Source organism: Prionailurus bengalensis, chromosome E2 (assembly GCF_016509475.1).
Source record: "Prionailurus bengalensis isolate Pbe53 chromosome E2, Fcat_Pben_1.1_paternal_pri, whole genome shotgun sequence".
In the NCBI taxonomy this organism is placed as follows: domain Eukaryota; kingdom Metazoa; phylum Chordata; class Mammalia; order Carnivora; family Felidae; genus Prionailurus; species Prionailurus bengalensis.
Window position 1 is genome coordinate 5,708,705 of NC_057352.1, and position 17,589 is coordinate 5,726,293.

A 17,589-nucleotide genomic window follows, 5' to 3' on the forward strand; every position below is an offset into this window, starting at 1 on the left:
TTCAGAAATTGGTGATTGTTCCTATTTTTGCTTTATTCTACAGTTTTCATTTCTGTCTTAGGTTTCAATTGCCTTTCTTCTGCTAATTTTGAGCACATACGGTACTTTCTTCACTTTCTGAGAGACAAGAACGTGATTTGTGCTACAGCAAGAGATGCTTCAGAATTCTTGACTAAGCTACGTGGTCAATTCCTTGTGTGCAAGTTTACGTGTCCATGGAAGAAGGAAGTCCTGGTGGTTTCTTCTTAGCTGTCTTCCTGATATTCTGATTGATTTTAAGGTTCTATATTAGAAGTTGTCAGTACATTCCTCTGAGAGTCGTACCCCAGAATGATTTTACTTTTCTCTTTTTTGATCTCAGTCAGCTATATTTTCACATGGCACTGAGACATTCCTGCCACAGTCATGCATTGATGCTTCATTCCAAAAAGGGTCATGAGTAGATATAAACACAGTTTCCGTGAGAATGTACACTTAATAACAGAATGGATCAAGGTTGGGCATAGTGAAGGGCAAAGGTATCTGGGGACTCCTTTTCCAGAGAACGATGATGAATGTAATATATACGGGGAAGTCTTTTATCAAAGCGCCAGCCTTATCCACACAGGAGTATCCCTAAGAGAGAGAGTCTTTATAAATATATTGAATGTGGGGAAAATTTTAACCAGTCTTCCAATGTTGGTGGTCATCAGAGGATTCATGAGGGAAGAAACCATTGCAGATGTAATCAACCTGGGAGCATGTTTAGTCATTCATCAAGATTCAGTACAGGTCAGACAACTGGTACAGGAGAGGAAAGTTATATAGGCAACGTATGTGGCAAAGCCTTTGACTACCAGCAACTGCATACTGGACAGAAACCTTATGAATGTGAAGAGTGTGGCAAGAGCTTTAAAATTGTGCCCAACCCTTACTCAACATAAGTTAACTCATATTGGAGAGAAACCTTACCAATGTAAAGAATGTGGCAATGTCTTTAACTAGTTCTCAACCCTTACAGGATATCAAAGAATTCATACTGGAGAGAAAATGTACCAAGATAAAGAGGATGGCAAGTCCTTTACCCGGCCCTCATCCCTTACAAGACATCAAAGAATTCATACTGCAGAGACACCTTCCAAAGGTAAACGATGTCATAAGACCTTTAGGCATCATTCACAACTTTCTGAACACCACAGGATTCATACTGAGGAGAAACCTTATCAATGCAAAGAGTGTGGCAAGGCCTTTAACTGGCGCACAGCCCTTAGGAGACATCACAGAATCCACACTGGAGAGAAATCTTACCAATGTAACGAATGTGGCAAGGTCTTTGGGCACCTCTCAACCTTTACACAACATCGCAAAATTCATACGGGAGTGAACCCTTACAAATGTAACAAATGTGGCAAGGCCTTTTCCCGCCAGACACGTCTTAATGTACATCACAGAATCCATATTGGAGAGAAACCTTACCAGTGTAAGCAATGTGGCAAGGCCTTTCGGTACTTGTCAAACTGTATAAAACATCGCAGAATTCATACTGGTGTGAAACCTTATAAATGTAAAGAATGTGGTAAAGCTTTTAACTGGCACTCAGCCCTCAAGACACATCACAGAATTCATAGTGGAGGGAAACCTTACCAATGTAAACAATGTGGCAAGGCCTTTACCCGGCCCTCAGCCCTTACAAAGCATTACAGAATTCATACTGGAGAGAAACCTTACCAATGTAAAGAATGTGACGAAGGCTTTTACTGGCACTCAGCCCTTAAGAGACATCACAGAATTCATAGTGGAGAGAAACCTTACCAGTGTAAAGAATGTGGCAAGGCCTTTTCCCGCCAGGAACATCTTGATATGCATCACAGAGTCCATACCGGACAGAAACCTTACCAATGTAAAGAATGTGGCAAGGCCTTTTCCCGCCAGGCACATCTTGATATGCATCACAGAGTCCATACCGGACAGAAACCTTACCAATGTAAAGAATGTGGCAAGGCCTTTTCCCGCCAGGCACATCTTAGTGTACATCACAGAATTCATATTGGAGAGAAACATTACCAATGTAAAGAGTGTGGCAAGGCCTTTAAAGGGCACTCAGAACTTACTCGACATCACAAAATTCACAGTGGAGAGAAACCCACCAATGTAAAGAATGTGGCAAAGCCTTTAACTGTCAATCGGCCCTTAAGAGACATCACAGAATTCATACTGGAGAGAAACATTACCAATGTAAAGAGTGTGGCAAGGCCTTTAAAGGGCACTCAGAATTTACTCGACATCACAAAATTCACAGTGGAGAGAAACCTTACCAATGTAAAGAATGTGGCAAAGCCTTTAACTCTCAATCGGCCCTTAAGAGACATCACAGAATTCACAGTGGAGAGAAACCTTACCAATGTAAATAATGTGGCAAGGCCTTTAACAAGCAATCATCCCTTAGACAACATGAGGGAATTCATACTGGACAGAAACCTTACCAATGTAAAGAATGTGGCAAAGCTTTTAAGTGGCAATCAGCCCTTAAGAGACATCACAGAATTCATAGTGGAGAGAAATCTTACCAGTGTAAAGAATGTGACAAGGCCTTTTCCCGCCAGGAACATCTTGATATACATCACAGAGTCCATACCGGACAGAAACCTTACCAATGTAAAGAATGTGGCAAGTCCTTTTCCCACCAGACACATCTTATTGTACATCACAGAAATCACCGTGGAGAGAAACCTTACCAATGTAAAGAATGTGGCAAGGCCTTTTCCCGCCAGGCACATCTTAATGTACATCACAGAATTCATACTGAAGAGAAACATTACCAATATAAACAGTGTGGCAAGGCCTTTAAAGGGCACTCAGAACTTACTCGACATCACAGAATTCACAGTGGAGAGAAACCTTACCAATGTAAAGAGTGTGGCAAGGCCTTTAAAGGGCACTCAGAACCTACTCGACATCACAAAATTCACAGTGGAGAGAAACCTTACCAATGTAAAGAATGTGGCAAAGCCTTTAACTGTCAATCGGCCCTTAAGAGACATCACAGAATTCACAGTGGAGAGAAACCTTACCAATGCAAAGAATGTGGCAAGGCCTTTACGCACCACTCAAGCCTCACCAACCATCACAAAATTCATACTGGAGATTGACCTTACCAATGTAATGAATGTGGCAAGGCCTTTTCCCCCCAGGCACATCTTAACGTACATCACAGAATTCATCTTGGAGAGAAACTTTACCAACGTAAAGAGCGTGGGAAAACTTTTGATTACTGTTCAACTTTGACTTATTAACACAGAATTCATACTAGAGCAAGTCTTCTAAATGTTCAGAGTATGACAGAATTTCTAAGGACTGCTCCACTGTTATTCCACATCAGATAATTCATAGTGAGAGTAATGATACCCATTGGGAATGTGGCAAGATACCAAAGCAAAGCTTAAACCCTGATTCTTCATCAGAGAATATATACTGGAGATGATCTTACCAATACAAAGAATTTGGCAACCTTTTAATCAGTACTCAAGCCCCATCCAACATCAGAGAACTCATACTGCAGAGAAAACTTACAAAGAATGTGGTAAAAAACGTTTCAGACTGCTCAAGCCTTACTCATTGCCATAGTTCCTGTTGCACAGAGACATTACAAATGTAATGAATGTGGCAAACCTCTAGCTGGATCTCACAACTGTCTCAATATCACAGTTATGATACAAGAGCAAAACTGTAAAATGTAAAGTGAGTGGCCATACCTTTAACTGGAATTCAATCATGACTCAGTATCCCCAAATGCCTACTTGGGGATAATGTATGAATAAGGAAAGACCTTTTTAAGTATACACTTTGGAAAACAAAACCATACAGAGAGGAAAGTAACTTGAAAGATATAGTTAGTCATCTAATTATCTGAACATCAACTGTCAATAAACGTCACAATTCCCAGTAGAAAGGAGTATATTGGTCACTCTATTCAGACATTATTCTCCATAAAAATACTTAACCATATGGGATAAAACAAAGTTGAACACTTAGATATCGAATATGCAGGTATGCTTGAAAATAGACATGGGGCTGTTTTTTGCATAGGAATAAGTAATTTCAACGTGTTTTTGTTTTACCTTGGCCCTCTTTAAGATGTTGACTACAAGTATTAATGTCATTATTTGTGCTCCCAAATCACTTCAGAAAATTCACTGATTCCCAGTGGGTGTTGAAAGTATGTGGCTGATTCTTCCTGCATCAAAGATATCAGATGCCCTTCCCTCTTAGGTGGGACTCCTGCATACCTGATTTTCCATGGAAGATGGAGGACAATATCATGTACAATCTATGAACAGACCTAACTGGAGATGTCACTTATGTTTCTAACACTGATGTAAGTTATTACGAAATGGGTGTTCACAACGTCATTCTTGAACATTTATTAAAACTGAAAACGTTTCTGAATGTTACAAATAAAATGTTTTGTCTATTGGTTTTGTGCAGTCCAGGCACATACTGAGACAAGTTCTTAACAGATGTAGTTAGAAGTAGAGAATACCAGTTGATGTGGTTGAAAGGAGGAAACCTTCACACATAACAGAAAGGGAGTAACTAACTCTTCCCTAACATGGCATAGGATTGTACACTGACATCTTTTAAGAATTACATCAGGTCTCAAAGAGTGTTAGTATGCAACATTAAGGTGTTAACAAAATAGATTTTTATAACATTTCTCCTTAAAGCCTCCTGGTAACCACAAAGCAAAACGTGTAGTAGATACACAAAACCCAAATCGAAAGGAATCAAAGTACACCACTCTAGAAAATCAACAAATCACAAAGAAAAAGACCAAACGGATAAGAACGGGGCAAGTAATTGTACAACAGCTAAAAACATGGAAAACAATGACAAGAATAACTCCATCCATACCTATGTCAATAGTTACTTTAAATATAAAGGGACTAAATTCTCCAACCAAAAGATACCTTGGCTGAAAGGAAAGAAGTACACAAACTAAGGATATGTACTGCCTTCAAGAGACTCACTTCAGCTGTAGGAACACACTCAGGCTGAAAGCACAGGTGTGGAAAAAGATCTTCCATACCAATGGAAAATGTCTTCAAGAATTCTTTCTTGGCCATCAGCTCTGGACCACCCCACTATCACCCCAAAACTTGCTCATTCACATGTATCAGGGAAAGCTCCATTTGTAAACGCATGTCCTTCTGTGAAGCAGAAAGGAGGAGAATGTGTAAATTTACAGAAACTCTGATCAGTGGAGAAGGCATGGATTCAAATCTGGACACTAACCATATATGTTGTTACTGTGTTTTGCTTGCTCACTTCCCAAATGCTTCCCAATAGGATCGTGTGTGGAATTTGCATTAATAATCATTGCTGCTACCCTCCCCCTCAGATTCCCTCAACTGGTGTGGGTGGAAACAACAGTGTTGTTTTAGTGAAGTGTTCCAGGGATTTCTGTTATGGGATTTTTACATCAATACCCAGGATTCAGGGATTTGTTTTCTCACCGATTCAAAGAATAAAGAGGTGGACACAAAATGAGCAACAGGCTAAAACTTTATTAGAGTATAAGACAGGAAGAGTAGTAGGAAAGCTCTCTTTAAAGAGAGGGGGCATTGGAATGTGAATACCAGTGACAATAGGCAAGGGCCTTTGTGGTATAACGTTCTGGTCTCTTCCCCTGCCCTTCTGCCTTGTTCCTTCTCAAGTCCTATGCATACTGGATTAACAACTCGAAGTGCTAGGTTTTCCCTTCCTGATTGGCTCATTTCCGTTGCGGGAGGGGTGGTCTATGGCCATATTGCTCCTTGTGGGTTTTAAGTTTTATAATCTACTACTGGTTTTTAGTTAGGTCTTTAGTCAAATTCCTAAGGGGGAATAGGTGGTATCTGTCACATTCTCAAGAGGAACCTTGCACCTGAGGGGGTTTGCGGTAGTCAGACATTCCAAAATGTGTTTTCTCCACCCAGGGGCCTCAGGTCCTAATGGTTCCCTTTCTCCCTACTGAACCCTATCTTTTCCTAACAAAATGCTAAGGGAAGCCAGAGTTAAGCAGAAAGGCTTCCCATTGAGTTATCAGAGTTGAGTGTGGGCTTTGGCTCAAGGGTCTCCTGTACAGGAGTTGGGGAGGTTCAGGTCCATGTAACACACTGTTCCTATGCTCAAGCAGAATTTGTGGGCTTCTGTGGGAGGGGAGGACCCCTGAAAGCAGAGACAGGAAACTCAGAGGCTGGTCTCCACGTGGGACACCTTAGTTTCTGAATAGCTCCTGACACAAATGATGAGGAACTTGGGTCTTTTTTGCATTTCAAAGCCCTGCCTGCAGGTGACCAAGCTACTGGTGAAGAGGTTGCAGTGGTGGCTTTAAAGGCATTTGCTCCCACTTCAGCTGGGATTTCTCCACAAAAATCTTCTGAGAAAAATCTTGAAGAGGAGAGGAAAGGAGAAATGGCCAATTCTCAGGTAAGCCTTGAGTCCATTGCAAGAGGACCTGTCACCTTGTTCTCAGGATAATCCATGCATGTAGAAATTGCAGGGCACCTGGGTGGTTCATTCAGTTGAGCATATGACTCTTGATTTAGGCTCAGGTCTTGATCCCAGGGACCTGCTATCCAGCCCTGCATCAGGTTTCCTTCTGAGCTTGGAGCCTACATAAGATTTTCTCTCTCTATCTGAGTCCCTGTCCTCCATTTGCATGCATTTTCTCTCTCTCTCTCTCTCTCTCTCTCTCTCTCTCTCTCTCTCTCTCTCTAAATGAAAAAATTGTAAATGCCAGTGGTTTTATTTGTTTAGTTCTTATGTTTCTGCTTTAGGTTTTCACCTAATTTTTTAAAAATTTTTTTCAACATTTACTTTGTTGAGACAGAGACAGAGAGCATGAACAGGGTAGGGTCAGAGAAGGAGGGAGACACAGAATCCGGAACAGGCTCCAGGCTCTGAGCACAGAGCCTGATGTGGGGCTAGAACTCACAGACATCGAGACCATGACCTGAGCCGCAGTCGACGCTCAACAGTCTGAGCCACTCAGGTGCCCCAGATATTCCCCTAATTATTAACATTTCAGAAATGATATTCCAGGTTATGTCTTCAGAACACTCCTCCCCTATATCCCAGAGACCTCTCTCCCTTTTCTCCAATGTGGCTTCTAGTAGGGCAACAGCAGTTGTCCTGTTGCTGATGGGGTCTGGTCCTGGGATAGCAATCAAGGAAAACCATTCCCATTTAGGTCTTATCCGAATGCTTTCTCTGCCCCGGGTAGAGGAGGATTATGAAAATGCACAAACACACAAGATGGATATGAGGCACAGAATAATTTAGAATGTTCATGCTCTTGAGGATGTGAAAAAGCTACTTTAAGATATCCTAGATATTCCAGGAAATGACAAGTATATGCGGTAGTCTCTATACATCCACTGTGTCCTTAACTTGTTTATATTGTGATTTACTGTTTGGGGTCACAAGAGCGCACAGGCGATCCCGTGTCCTGAGGTATGCCTTAGGCACTGATATCAATTTGTTTCCTTACAGCTGATGTTACCTTCTATCACTTGGGTTTGTGCTCTCTGCCAGATTCCTCCCCTGTAATGTTCATATTTTTCTTATCAGTTGTAATGATTTCAGCCAGATTCCCTGAGCAATTTCCAGACACCATCACTTTTAAACTGGAAATATCTTTCTCCTAGTTTTACTTTTCTTGTATTTTTTTTACCTTGTAGCTTTTTTTCTTTTTTAAGTTTTTAAGTTTATTTTGAGAGAGAGAGAGCGAGAGGCCGAGAGCGAGAGAGAGAGAGAGAGCAGGGGAGTGGCCAACATAGAGCCAAGTCCCAAGTAGGTGACACAGGGTCAGCACTGAGTGGGACACGGAGCTCGAACTCACAAATCAAGAGGTCTTGACCTCAGCCTAATTCAAAAGTCAGAAGCTTGATTGAGCCATCCAGGCACCCCTTCCTTGTAGTTTCTGAGGAGGAGGACAAATGCAAAAGCAATGCGGATAAAATTAAAATTTCTCACAACTTACAACCCCCGCAGAAATACTCGAGACTGGCAGAGGAAGATACTCCTCAAGGAATTCACAACTGCTTTAATGTTGATGCTTTCCTAGAGGCAAACAGCAAGCTTAGCTTTACCCTAGACAGAATTCCAGGTCCTGGAAGTCTTGTTTAACATATGAAATCCCTGTAGAAACATATTTCTCCCCCCCCCCAAACTTAAAGTATATAATCAACAGCTCCTCTCAATCACCCTGCAGCTCATTCTTCCCACAGATCCTGTCCCTGTGCTTTCACACAAACAGCCTCGTTTACCAAAAAGGCTCAAGACCTTTTCCTTGAACATTGTCTCCTGGCCCACGTCACATGAGTCACCACCGGACAATGATGCCCTCAGTGTTGTCTAGTAGATGTAATGACCTCTACATCGAGTTCTCATTGAGTCAGAACTTCATCCTGTAGCTTTTTGTTTTGCTCAATAGTCATGACACACGCATACTCTATTGACTTCTGTGTATTTCAGAAAAAGAAAGAAGAATCACATAGTACCAAGAACTACCATGTTTGAGTGTCTTAAAATCCTGAAATAAAACAGCACAAATGATGAATGAAATAAAGCTTTCAATGAGGGGCCCCTGCATGGCTCAGTTCATTAAGCGTCAGACTTCCACTGAGGTCATGATCTCACCAGTCCTGAGCTGGAGCCCAGCATCAGGTGAACAGGAGCCATGCCTCTCCCTTTCTCTCTCTCCCTCTCTCTCTGCCCCTCCTCGTATTCTCTCTCTCCCTGTCTCTCTCTGTCTCTGTCTCCTTAGTAATAACTAATTAAAAAATAAAATTTGGGGCGCCTGGGTGGTGCAGTCGGTTGAGCGTCCGACTTCAGCCAGGTCACGATCTCGCGGTCTGTGAGTTTGAGCCCCGCGTCGGGCTCTGGGCTGATGGCTCAGAGCCTGGAGCCTGTTTCCGATTCTGTGTCTCCCTCTCTCTCTGCCCCTCCCCCGTTCATGCTCTGTCTCTCTCTGTCCCAAAAATAAATAAACGTTGAAAAAAATTAAAAAAATAAAATAAAATTTAAAAAAGCTTTCAAATAAACACTATATTAGCAGATCATGGAGTACTACGGTCAAGACAACTCTTGAGATACTCTGTGGTGCCAGATAGTTTATTGAAGTAGCACAGGGCAGGACCCGTGGGCAGAAAGAACTGTACTTTGGCTGCATGAAGCTTCTATGTTCAAGGGGAGGGTAGGTGCACAGAGTGTTCAATCACAAATGTTTCTGTAAATTTCTACGTGTAAGACTGCTTCTGCAAGATTTCTCTGGTGCTTACCATTCAGTTCAATATGAAGCAGTGGTGACATGTACCCGTGGTCAGGAGACCCTGTAAAAATGTACTAACCAGGGATACCTAGGTGGCTCAGTCACAGCCTGGAGCCTGGAGTCACAGCTTGGGGTTCTCTCCCTCTCTTTGCCTCTCCACCTTTCACACCGTGCTTACCCACGTTCTCTTTTACAATATAAGTAAACTTAAAGAAAAATGTAGGAACCAGCCTTTATTTGATGAATGTCCAAATAATACAACTGTATGTTAGCTTTCTGTGCTAAAGGTGAAAATTTTTCTGATTGTAACCCTCATCATACTAGAGTCAGAAATAACTGTTGTCTTTGTATCTTAATGTGTGTTTGTGTTGATAGTGTGAGTAAAAGACCTAAGCATCATTATCTACAATTAGTTTTATGAGTTTCAGGTCACTGAAAATGTTTTGTTTGTTTTTGAGGAAGAGAGAGGCAGGGGCAGAGAGAGAGGATCCCTAGCCAGCTCCAGACTGTCAGCACAGAGCCTGAGGTGGGGTTTGTACTGGTGAAGTGTGAAATCATGACCTGAGCCAAATTCAAGAGGTGGACACTTAACCACCTGAGCCACCCAGGTGTCCTTCATTGAAAATATTCCCTAGACACCAGTATACTTTTCTACATTTAATATCTATACACCTTCTTTGAATATTTATGGATGTGAGCATGGAATGTATAAAGGTGATCAATTTTGTGTGCATACCTTCTTTCCATCATTCTTCAGGTTTGACACTTGCTATGATCATTTGGTTAGGGGCCCCTCCGTATATTTTCGGTGTCATTTTAGGTCAACTCCAGGTCAGATGACCTGGGTTAAAACCTGATCCTACGATGTACTGGATGCTTGAAAAAATATTCACATGGAAATAGAAGAATAATGTGTTCGTTGTCTTAGACTATGATTTATTTTCCAATAAGGTATGAAAAACTCTGAATGCTCTCTACTAACCAGGAAATGCTTGGAAAGATTTATTGCCATTCTTGCTATTCTAGTAGAACCTGTAATTGCTATGAATCCCATTCAGTTCCAAGTTCCCCAAAAGTTCCTGTCTTTGAGTTGTTCATCGTTATTGAAATATGTATCTCTTGGCCCATAGACTAATGCCTTGTTAGAAATGCAGACATCTACCCCATCCTAGAACTCCTGAGCAGTATCTGCATTTTAGCAAGATCCCCAAGGTCCTGTTGTGAAATTCTAATTCATATTAGAATATGCTAAATACATTTGTCACTCCCCAGAACTTTCCATTGAAGAAATAGAAAGCACATGTACTGTATGATGTAAATACAATATTCAAAATGTATTTGCCTGTGTTGATGCCTTCATTTTACAAATTCTCTTGAAGAAACACAGTATTTATAAAGGTTCCTACCTGCAAGGTAAAGAATATACTAGAGCATAATACTGGGTGACAAATAATCTTACCTCATCAAGCAGGAACCTCACCTAAGCCAGAACCAGTTCTCCTGATATAACTGAACTAACAGAAGTTCAGTCGTTGGTGGATCACAAAAAAACTATACCAGGTGAGGATGTGAGCAAAGCAAAAATGATTTACAAGAAACAAGGAAATCACAGGGAGGAACTTCCAAATCAGATACTCACGGAGGAAGGGGGAATGGTGTCGTTTCATTTAGGGTTAGCGTGGATATTCAGAAAGGGGAGGCCATCATCTTATGCCAAGTGGTGTGTAAGGTTGCACATAAGCCTTCAGAGAACAGTTGTGTACATACTCTGCATATTTCATAGGAAATGAGGTTTGTGCTCCTCCTTGGGTGAGATTTTAGTATTATAATGAGGTAAAAGGGAGCTCCTGGGTGGCTGAGTCCATTGAGCGTCCTACTCTTAATTTAGCCTCAGGTCAGGATGAAAGTCCTGAGATCAGGCTCCATTCTGAGCATGGACCCTGGTTGGGATTCTGTCTCTCTCTCTCTGCCCCCCCTCCACTTGTGCATGCTCTATCTCCCTCAAAGATGTAAGATTTAAAATAAAATGTTTGAATGAGATGAAGGGAACTGTACTCACTCCGTAGTTTATTATGCGTTTGCTTAGGTGTGAGTCAGGGGTTAATCTCCAACTGAGCTCATCCAAGCTCTTCCTCAGGGCAGTCATTACCTTTTGTTGGATGGTTTCTGTTTCCACTACAGGAGACTATACCCATGGGGTGTTTTTTGTGAAGTAAAAGATAAGATAGAAAAAGAGGTTAAGTACAATGTGGAACTAAGATCGGTGGGTACAAGCACAAGCATTAAAGTCAGGTCTTGGAGTCCGGCTGGTGACATTAACTGCCTCTTTCATTTGACCTAGCATTAGGAACTCTGCCTGTGGCCACTTGATAACTGTGTTTTTTATTGCAGGGATTGCTGACATTCAGGGATGTGGCCATAGAATTTTCTCGGAAAGAGCTGGGGTGCCTGAACCACAGTCAGTGGGAACTGTACAGGGATGTGATGTTAGAGAACTACGGACACCTCCTTTTCTTGGGTGAGGATAACTCCTTCCACACTGCCCAAACCATACTCAGGGATTTGTTCCTTCCCTTGACGACTGTCTCTTGGAATCTTCCTCTTTGCATGACTGGGATTCAGATCCCTGCAGTCAGGGAAAGAAGTAGGGGTTTGTGGTTGTACAGAAAAATCTTCTTGGTGTTTCCTTTTCAGCTTTACCTTTTCTTCCTTAGGGTAACATCATCATTTCTGTACATTAATGACAATTCTAACGGCTAAGTGGCATAAAACGGTATCTTTTTTGTCTTAAATACCGATTTCTATTCATTATTGTCATGGTAATACTCAGAAGTGGAGGTCAAGATCTGAACATGGAAACTTCGTCCTGCGTGTTCTAAAGGGGATGTTGGCCCACAGCATTTGGGAAATCATTTTCTAGCTTCTACTCTGTCCTCTCTGCTCTACTAAGCACAATAGTGGATCAGAAGTTAGAATCCCCAACCACACTCACATTCTTTTTTTTCTAATAAACAGGTCTTGTTGTGTCAAAGCCAGACCTGGTCATCTTTTTGGAACACAAGAAGGATGTCTGGGCCGTGAAGAGAAAGGAGACAGTAGCTACACACCCAGGTAGGTGGGAAGGAAGCGGATGACAGAGGTAAGGGCCAGTCGTGAAGGAGGAGTTGGACCTCAGAAAGTGGTTGAGCAGCTCTCCTTGAATGGAAATTAGGTTGAAAAGGCCAGTTTCAGGGCTCTTCCTCTCACATGGGACATCTGCTTTCCAACATACCATGCTTTCCATTCTCTAAGGATTCTCCTTCAGTTCCATTGAGGGTTCTTCACATCCACAGTGAGGTCCTCCATAATCTAACTGGTTCTCCATTTGCTTTGAGGTCTTGCGGAAATCTCTGTATTTCTGAGGAACTGTATGCTAATGCATTTCTGACTTCTGTTTTGCTTCTTGTGTGAAGTGTGTCAGGATAGTGGTGGGCACCTTGAGGTGAGGTGCAGAAATCCCAGGAACGCTAGAGGGAGACATCACAAGTTTTCGGGTTGATCCTTTCCAGGATTAAGGTGGCTTTCATTTTAATCATACAAAATACAGACCCAGTAATCACATCAGGTGATAAAGCAACTCCCTAATATGAGGAAATCTCATTCTTTGTTTCACTTCAAAAGTTCATTTCTTGGGTTGCCTGGTTGGCTCAGTTGGTTAAGTGTCTGGGTTGAGCTCCAGCCATGATCTGACAGTTTGAATTTGAGCCCTGCATCAGCCTCTCTGCTGTCAGTGAAGAACCCATTTGGGATCCTTTGCCTCTCTGTCTGTCTGGCACATGTTCTCTGTTTCTCAAAAATTAATATTAAAAAAAAAAGAAAGAAAGTTCAGGATGCCTGGGTGACTCAGTTGGTTAAGAGTCCAACTCTTGGTTTGGCTCAGGGCATGATCTCAGGGTTTCTGAGTTCAAGCCCCACATAGGGTTCTGGGCTGACAGCCGAGATGGTGCTTGGTTTCTCCCTCCCTCCCACGGTCCCTCCTTCCCTCCTCCTCTCCCTGCTCGCTCTCTCTCTCTCTCTGCCCTTTCCACACTGCTCTTTATCTCTGTCTAAATAAACTTTCATTTTCTTTGTATTAAGTAAAATAAGAAATTTCCACTCAATGTTTTGCATTCCTCAATGGTGAAATAATTTAAAGAACCTATTATTTTCATATAATTCTATATAAATTAATGCCATAGGGGAGCTAGGATATTTAGAAGTGACAATTCACAGCCTATAATAAAGTCTCAATTGTTTCTTTATTTCTTAATTGAATCCTTTTATGAACTTATCTTGTATAATATGAAGTCCCTGTGACTTTGTCATATGTTTTCACTCTGAGTCGTTATATAGGAGATTCCTTTATGATGTGTTATATCAAAAGTCCTGACATAACATGGGCATTTGCTTTATAAGAAGTGAGGCAGACAATTAGGAAACGTCCTATGTTTAGAAAAAGAGTTAATGATACATGTAATTTCACGTGAGAAAAAATCACTTATTTTTTTTTTACTTTCGTCAGAATGTATCTGAATTTAATACCAAAGATTTTTTTTATAAAGCAATTGTTGGCCTATTTTATACTCTTGATTGTGTTTGTTTATTTAGAAATGAAAGGTTTTGAGGCACTTGAGTGGTTCAGAGGGTTGAGCATCTGACTCTTGATTTCAATGCAGGTCATGACTTCATGGTTTGAATTTAAGCCCTAAGTCCAGTTCTGTACCCAGTGTGGAGCCTGCTTGGAATTCCCTTCTCTCTCTCTCTCCCACCCTCCCTCCCTCTCTCCCCCACCCTCCCTCCCTCTCTCCCTTTCTCTCTCAAACTTTTTAAACATTCACAAAAAAGAAATGAAAGGTTATTGTTTGCTTGATTCTAAAGAATGGATTATAGGGGACCTGCATAGCTCAGTTGGTTAAGACTTCAACTTCAGCTTAGGAAATGATCTTGCAGTTTGTGACTTTGAGCCCCATGTCTGGCTCTGTGCTGAGAGCTCACATAGCCTGGAGCCTGCTTCGGATTCTGTGTCTGCCTCTCTCTCTAAGTCTCCCTGGCTTGTGCGCTCACTCCCTCTCTCTCTCTCTCTCTCTCTGTGTGTCTAAGATATATAAACATTAAAAAAATGAACAATGGATTATACCCTGAAATCTGTGTGATAGGAGGGATCTATTAACATAACACATTGTTTAATGTCTTAGGTGCTTAATTCACAAAAGTGTTCATTAGAGGTTTCCATGGTTGATTTTAAGGAACATTCTTGACAATTGTAATGCCCATGAAGACATGCCAGTAATTGAAAATGTTCCTTTTTCATGGGTACACAGTCACACTTGAAAATTAGAGCTATAGTTAGGGAACCCTGGGCTCTGGTCATGATCTCACAATTCATGAGTCTGAGGACTGCTTTGGACTCTGAGCTGACACCGTGGAGCTTGCTTGGGATTCTTTCTTTCTCCCTCTTTCTCTGTTTCTCCTCTGCTTTAGGAGAGCATTCTCTCTCAAAATAAGCTTTAAAAAATATTTACATTCATCATGGGCCTCTTTTAAATACTTCATCATTTTTATGTAGAATTTTTTGGGTTACATTTTGTCTGGTCTTGCCATTCCATAATAATGTGCTTCCTTTTGTATGGAACTTCCCACAGCATTATTTAGGTGGGATTTTGCTTTTACCTTTGTATTTTGTTTATGGTCACAATTTTTTTTTATGTCTTATTTTACTCTTGAAGGCGAGAGCGAGAGAGAGAGAATGTGAGTGGGAGTGGGGCAGAGAGAGAGGGAGACACAGAATCTGAAGCAGGCTCCAGGCTCTGAGCTGTCAGCACAGAGCCCGATGTGGGGCTCAAACTCATTGTCTGTGAGATCATGACCTGAATGAAATTGGTTTCCCAACCGACTTAGCCACCCAGGTGCCCCATAGGGTGACAATTTTCAATTCCTAATGTTTTTGGACAATGTGAGTAAGTCTAACTCAGATAAGATCAGCTTTATATCCTTTGCTAATAAAAGTATCTATGTATTTGTAGCAGTATTACCTATGCATACTTGTGACTCATCTTGTGTATTTCTTTCCTTGATTAGTGGTAAATGAATGTTGTATCCTGTTTAGGTGAGTTATCATGGTAATAAAATTTCATCATGTATTTATTGATGAATGTAATGTCTGTATGTATTTTCATTCCAGTTACCTTAGAGATTATTTAAAGCATCTTAAAGGTTTAACAAACCTTTATACACGCTGTAGTGCAGAGCTCAACACAGGGCTTGCTTTTTTTTTTTTTTTTTTTTTAATGTTTTTATTCCTCAGAGAGAGACCAAGCCCACACAGGTGAAAGGCAGAGAGGGAGGGAGACACAGAATCTGGATCTCCAGGCTCCTTGCTGTTCCTAGCATAGAGCCCAATGCGGGGCTCAAATTCATGAACCCCAAGATCATGACCTGAGCTGAAGTCCAACACTTAACCGAATGAGCCACTGAAGCAACCCTCAACTCAGGACATGAATTCCCAAACTGGGAGACCATGCCTTAACTGAAATCAGGAATTGTACACATAACCGAATGAGCCACCTTCATGCCCCTAACACCCTGTTTTAAGCCGATAGTGTCAATTTTATACAAATTCTTGTACTTATCATCTCTGCACCTGAAACCACTTTATGTTGATGACATCATAAATTCTATTTTTATATTGCATATATTATTACCTAGATTTGATTTTTATGCTTTAAGAAAAAGACTGTAGCAGAAATAAATGTGATGTGTCCTACCTTGTTACAACACTACAGGTTTCTATAATTGTGTAAATATTTATACTTCTCAGAGCTTTAGGTTATCATGTGTTTTCAGTTACTGTTTAGAATCTGTTTAGTTCAGTAAGGACTTTTTTTAAAAAATTTAACGTTTATTTATATTTTGAGAGAGACACAGAGACAGAATCTGAAGCAGGCTCCAGGCACCAAGTCGTCAGCAAGATAGTAACACAGGGCTTGAAGTCACGAACCGTGAGAACATGACTTGAGCCAAAGTTGGATACTTGACAAACCGATGCACCCAGGTGCCCCTAGAAGGACTTTCTTTAACATTTCTTGTAGGGGCGCCTGGGTGGCTCAGTCGGTTGAGCGTCCAGCTTCGGCTCAGGTCATGATCTCACAGTCTGTGAGTTCAAGACCCGTGTCCGGCTCTGTGCTGACAGCACAGAGCCTGGAGCCTACTTCGGATTCTGTGTCTCCCTCTCTCTCTGCCCCTCCCCTGCTCATGCTCTGCCTCTCTCTGTCTCAAAAATAAAACATTGTTTAAAAAAGTTTAAAAAGAAACATTTCTTGTAGGACAGATCTGCTGATAAACTTAGAGGGGTTTTGCCTTGGCAAAGTCTTCATTTCTCCATGCATGGAAAATAGCTGTGCCAGGTAGGGTATTCTTGGTGGATATTTTTTGATCTTTCAGTATTTGAATACATCGTTCAATGCTTTTCTTTCTATAACATCTACCGAGAACCCCACTAACAATCTTGTAGGAGCTCTCTTGTACAAGATAAGTTGCCTTTGTCAAGCTTTTCAAAATTCTCTTTTCACTGGTCATTTTTGGTCGGTTAATTACAACTGTGTTCATGTCTTGTCTTTTTTCCTTCAATTTTTATTTAAATTTTAATTAGGTAATATGCAGTGCAATATGGATTTCAGTATAATTCATTCAGTGGCTCATCATTTGCACACAGTGCTCATCATAACAAGTGCTTTCCTTAATAGCCATCACCAAGCAAATTGTCCCTCACCCATCTCCCGCCATTGATACTTATCCTACTGTGAATTTACTGTGCTTGTGAATTTGTCTCTCCTTCCCACATACAGGGGAACTACAAGCCTTTAGTTCTTCATGGAAACTCGCTGCCCCCGTTCACTCTGCTCTCTTTATGGGGTCCCCATAATGTACACATTGGCCCACTTGTAGGTGTCCCATGTATCCCGAGTCTTTGTTCTTTTCCACAATTTTCTTTGGTCCTCTTAGGTAATTTAAAACAAGGGGTCTTCAGGTTGCCCAGTTCTTTCTTCTGCTTGACCAAGTCTGTTGCTGACTCCTTAGTATATTTTTAAATTCAAAGATTCTCCACTTGAGCTCCCAAATTCTGGGTGATTGTTTCTTATACTTTGCCTCTTTGGGTTTACATTTTGGTCATGCATGGTTTTTCTGCTCTCATTTAGTTACCTGTCTGCTTTCTCTTCTTCCTCCATAGGCATCTTTATGATGTTTTCTTCTTGAGTTCTTGGTCATACCATTAATACGTC

The 17,589-nt window shown here is 41.3% G+C and overlaps 1 protein-coding gene and 1 pseudogene across 1 annotated transcript; both read left to right on the forward strand.

The window, feature by feature from the left end:
* The first annotated feature begins 740 nt into the window (after nucleotides 1-740).
* Nucleotides 741-3,128, forward strand: LOC122495243 (annotated as a pseudogene).
* Nucleotides 3,129-4,020: 892 nt separating this feature from the next.
* LOC122495244 (putative protein ZNF720) lies at nucleotides 4,021-12,581 on the forward strand. The gene is made up of 5 exons (XM_043600992.1): nucleotides 4,021-4,026; nucleotides 4,704-4,710; nucleotides 6,311-6,447; nucleotides 11,684-11,810; nucleotides 12,308-12,581. Exons 1-5 carry the CDS (start codon nucleotides 4,021-4,023, stop codon nucleotides 12,424-12,426), a joined length of 396 nt encoding a protein of 131 aa, XP_043456927.1. The 3' UTR covers nucleotides 12,427-12,581.
* The last annotated feature ends 5,008 nt before the right edge of the window (nucleotides 12,582-17,589 follow it).

Coding starts and splice junctions, on each gene's coding strand:
- LOC122495244 (XM_043600992.1), top strand. Junction 6,448..11,683: donor GAGAAATGGCCAATTCTCAG/GTAAGCCTTGAG, acceptor TTTTTATTGCAG/GGATTGCTGACATTCAGGGA. Junction 11,811..12,307: donor CGGACACCTCCTTTTCTTGG/GTGAGGATAACT, acceptor TCTAATAAACAG/GTCTTGTTGTGTCAAAGCCA.